The sequence below is a fragment of the Bison bison genome, unplaced genomic scaffold (assembly GCF_000754665.1).
Source record: "Bison bison bison isolate TAMUID 2011002044 unplaced genomic scaffold, Bison_UMD1.0 scf7180017864180, whole genome shotgun sequence".
Lineage (NCBI taxonomy): Eukaryota > Metazoa > Chordata > Mammalia > Artiodactyla > Bovidae > Bison > Bison bison.
Genome location: NW_011494752.1, coordinates 8,679,795 through 8,683,026, shown reverse-complemented (window position 1 = coordinate 8,683,026; position 3,232 = coordinate 8,679,795). Strand labels below are relative to the sequence as shown.

Sequence of the window (3,232 nt, the reverse complement as noted above, 5' to 3'; positions counted from 1 at the left end):
GGGGAGCTGGGCTGCAGGGGGATGGGCAGCGCTGAGAGTGGAGGTCGGGTTGTTGGGGCCCCAGATGCTGTGATGGCTCATTCTGCCTAACTGAGAAATGAGTGGCTGTGAGTGAACGAATGCATGTGGGGTGAACTGTAGCCCCAGAACAGCTACCCACACCTGGCCTGGGCTAGCAAGGGGCAGCACTTCCTCAGCGTCAGCCCCTGGCCTCCTGCAGCCCCATCCATGTGGCCCGAGCAGGCAGCAGTGCTGTGGCCTGCTGTCTGCAGGAAAGCTGCTCCCCTGGTCCCCTCTGGTTTAGGCAGCTCGGTGAGAGTCATGTGTCTCTCCTCACCGGCCACTAGGGGGCACCAGAGAGCCAGCTCGGCTGTGGCTCTCAGTGCCCTGCCCCCTCAGACCCCTGAGGCTAGCTCTGCTGTGTGCTCTGGTGGTCATGGTCCAGTGTCTCCTGTTGCTGAGATGCCTCCCTGTAACTCAGGGCACAGGGGGCCAGTGAGGCCCCTCCCCTGGCCCCCCCAGCCAAGCTGGCCTGGTCAGCTTCCCTCTCTGCCTTCAGGCCTGCCCCACCTGGCCCAGATGTGTCCCAATGCCAGTGCCCGAGGCTCAAGCTCAGGAACGTGGCCAGCTTCTCACCCTTCACCCTAGGCGGGCGGGTGCCTGGCCTGGCTGCCTCTCTCTCGTCAGCATCTTCACTTGCGGGAGACAGTCTGCTCCCCATGTGTCCTGCTCAGTGGAGGGTGTGGGAGCAGGGTTCCTGTGGACAGCGTGTGTGTGTGTGTGTGTGTGTGTGCACGACTGTGGGGGGCATATGCCTGTCTGTGCATGTCCACGTCTGTGTGTCTGTGAGTTTGTGTGTCTGTGTGTGGGTATCCCTGTCTCTGTGTGTGTCTGTATGTCTGTGTCCGTGGGTGTGTCCGTCCACACACGCACTTACATGCATCTTCAGGCCTGTACTTCAGGTTTTGTTGTTCATATCCTAAACAGTGCTGACCTGGAAATGAAAACTGGGCCAAGGGTAAAGTTAAGAGCACAATAAAAGGGGAAAAATTGTGTAACTGCACCTCCACAGTACATCCAAATCAGGAGTCTTAACTTTAAATACTTTTACTATGTAAAAAGGCAAATTCAGCATTCTCGTTAAGAGTTGGAAAAGAAACACACAGGTAACTGAAAGGGGAAAAAGAGGAAAAAAGCAGAAATGAGAAGAAATAGAAATGATTATGCCACAGCTGCTTCTGTGACGTCGCCCCTTGGTGACCCCAAGAGTCCCAGGCGGGAGGGCATCCCCGCTGGCCTCAAGAGGTTTCCTGGGGTGGGGACAGGGCTTGAGCATGCCCTGCCCTGTTGGGATCCCCTGTACTTAACTCCTTCTTTTATGCAGGAGTCAAGGGGTGTTTGGGAGGGCGTGGGGTGCTGGGTCCAGCTCCTCGGTGACTTAGCTTCTCTGTTTCCATGACACCGGCTCTTGCCTTCTTTACCACGGGTCTCGCTGTGACTTTCCTTTCTGGGACGTTTCTGTCCTCGACCCCGAAGAGAGGTAAAGGTGGGGACTCCGCCCTGGAGCCCATAGACAGCTGGCTCATAGCCCAAGGAATGGTGAGCGGTCATCAACCGCGCTGATCCCCTGTGCCCCCAGCACTTCCCTCTGTCGCCTGCTGAGCCCCTGTGAGTCGGACAGTCCAGGGCCACCCCCCACCCCGGCGGGTGCCCAGTCTCACCCTCCTGTCTGTCTCCTTAAGCCACAGACTTCCAGCCCCAGAAACACAGCTCTGGTTTTCTGCTGAGCTCGGGCGTTTGCAGGAGTGAGAGGAGGGCCCTTCCCCCTTCACTGTCCCTGGAGCTCTGGGCAGTATTCACTTTGTAGGATGAGTACGAGTCCTGTGGCCTCTGCCTGGGGGTGGGGGGCCCCCTGCTGTGAATGAGGCCGTCCTCAGCCAGTGGGGTCTGTGCCCACCGTGTCCCCCAGAAAGGTCTGCAGCCCCTGACGAAACACAGACACAACAGGAACAGAACAAGAGGAGTCCAGGGCCAGGGCACTGGGATCACACAGTCAGTCAGCCCTGGGAAGTAGGGCGTCCACGGCCAAAGCCTGGGAGAGTCCCTCCTGCCTTGTGATCAAGTGGCCCAAGTCTGTGCACAGAGGGGTCTCCTGCTCCAGCCTGCCTGCCGGGCAGAGAGCAGCTTACCTCTCACGGAGCCACCACGTGGCTACCTGCCTCTGCCATGGAAACCAGAGGTCTGTGGGTCATGGGACCAGAGCGGGAGACGCTGGACACTCCAGGAGGAAGCGGGACTGACTCCTAGGGCCCGGGCCAGGATGGGCCAGTGGAGGGCTGTTCAGGCTGGGCCAGCATGCCTGGGCCTGTGAGTGGCACAAGGTCTCCTGGCAGAGCCAGGTGTGGCAGGGCCGCTACAGCCCAGGCCAGGATGTCTGCCCATCCAGCTTGGAGCCGGTGACTGGGCCCAGCCACATTTGGGGTTATCGCCCACTGCTCCACAGCCCTGCTTGCTGCCCCAGGCCCAGTGCCAACCTTAGAGACACAGGCCAGCCAGGCCCTCGTCTGCTTCTTTGGGGCAGGCTGGGGCTCCACCCCATACGTGTGAGTGGCCTTAGAGCAGGACTCCTTAAAGCATATTCCCTCCATTGTCCAAATTGGGAGGATCCATAGTGTGTCCTTGGACCTGTTAATCCTGCAAAAAAGGATACTGCCCACAACGCGCGGTGTGGCTCGGCAGCCAGTGGTGGCGCCGCCCCTGCCTGGCCCCACCTAGAGCTCCAGGCTCCGACTTCAGAAATAAGCCAGGCTAACAACTAACCTTGCATCTCACCTGTCTGATTGCAGTGTGTTTGTTCTTTTTTTTTAAACAATGTATATTAATTGCTTTGCCTTATTTCCCATAGTGTAGAAACCCAAGTCTTTCCAAACTGCCTGAGTACAAATTCTTTGCTTGGAAACTTTTTGTACTTTTGAGTGAGACCAAGGGCTTGTAGGTGGTGGTGAGGAGGTGCAGGGCGGGCTGTCAGGAGGGTCCACAGCCCCTGGATGTCACCCTTGAGTGGGATATCACCCTTGAGTGCACCACTGGCTCCGGCCTCATTGGAAACAGCGTAGGTTTCCCTGTGGGGAGGAGAGGCCCTGAGAACCTTCTGGTGCAGCTTGCCTGGGGGGTGGGGGAGGCAGTGTAGGTGCCCCATCCGGCTTCAGGGTGTTTCTGCCTCTCCGGGCTT

At 58.4% G+C, this 3,232-nt stretch overlaps 1 protein-coding gene across 1 annotated transcript in view; it reads left to right on the top strand.

Annotated features, from left to right (window-relative positions):
- TOM1L2 (target of myb1-like 2 (chicken)) overlaps positions 1–3,232 on the top strand; it is a 74,837-nt gene that overhangs the window by 63,048 nt on the left and 8,557 nt on the right. The window contains exon 13 of the mRNA XM_010843166.1: positions 1,537–1,599. Within this exon, the coding sequence (XP_010841468.1) occupies positions 1,537–1,599 (63 nt within the window). The remainder of the gene's footprint in view (positions 1–1,536; positions 1,600–3,232) is intronic.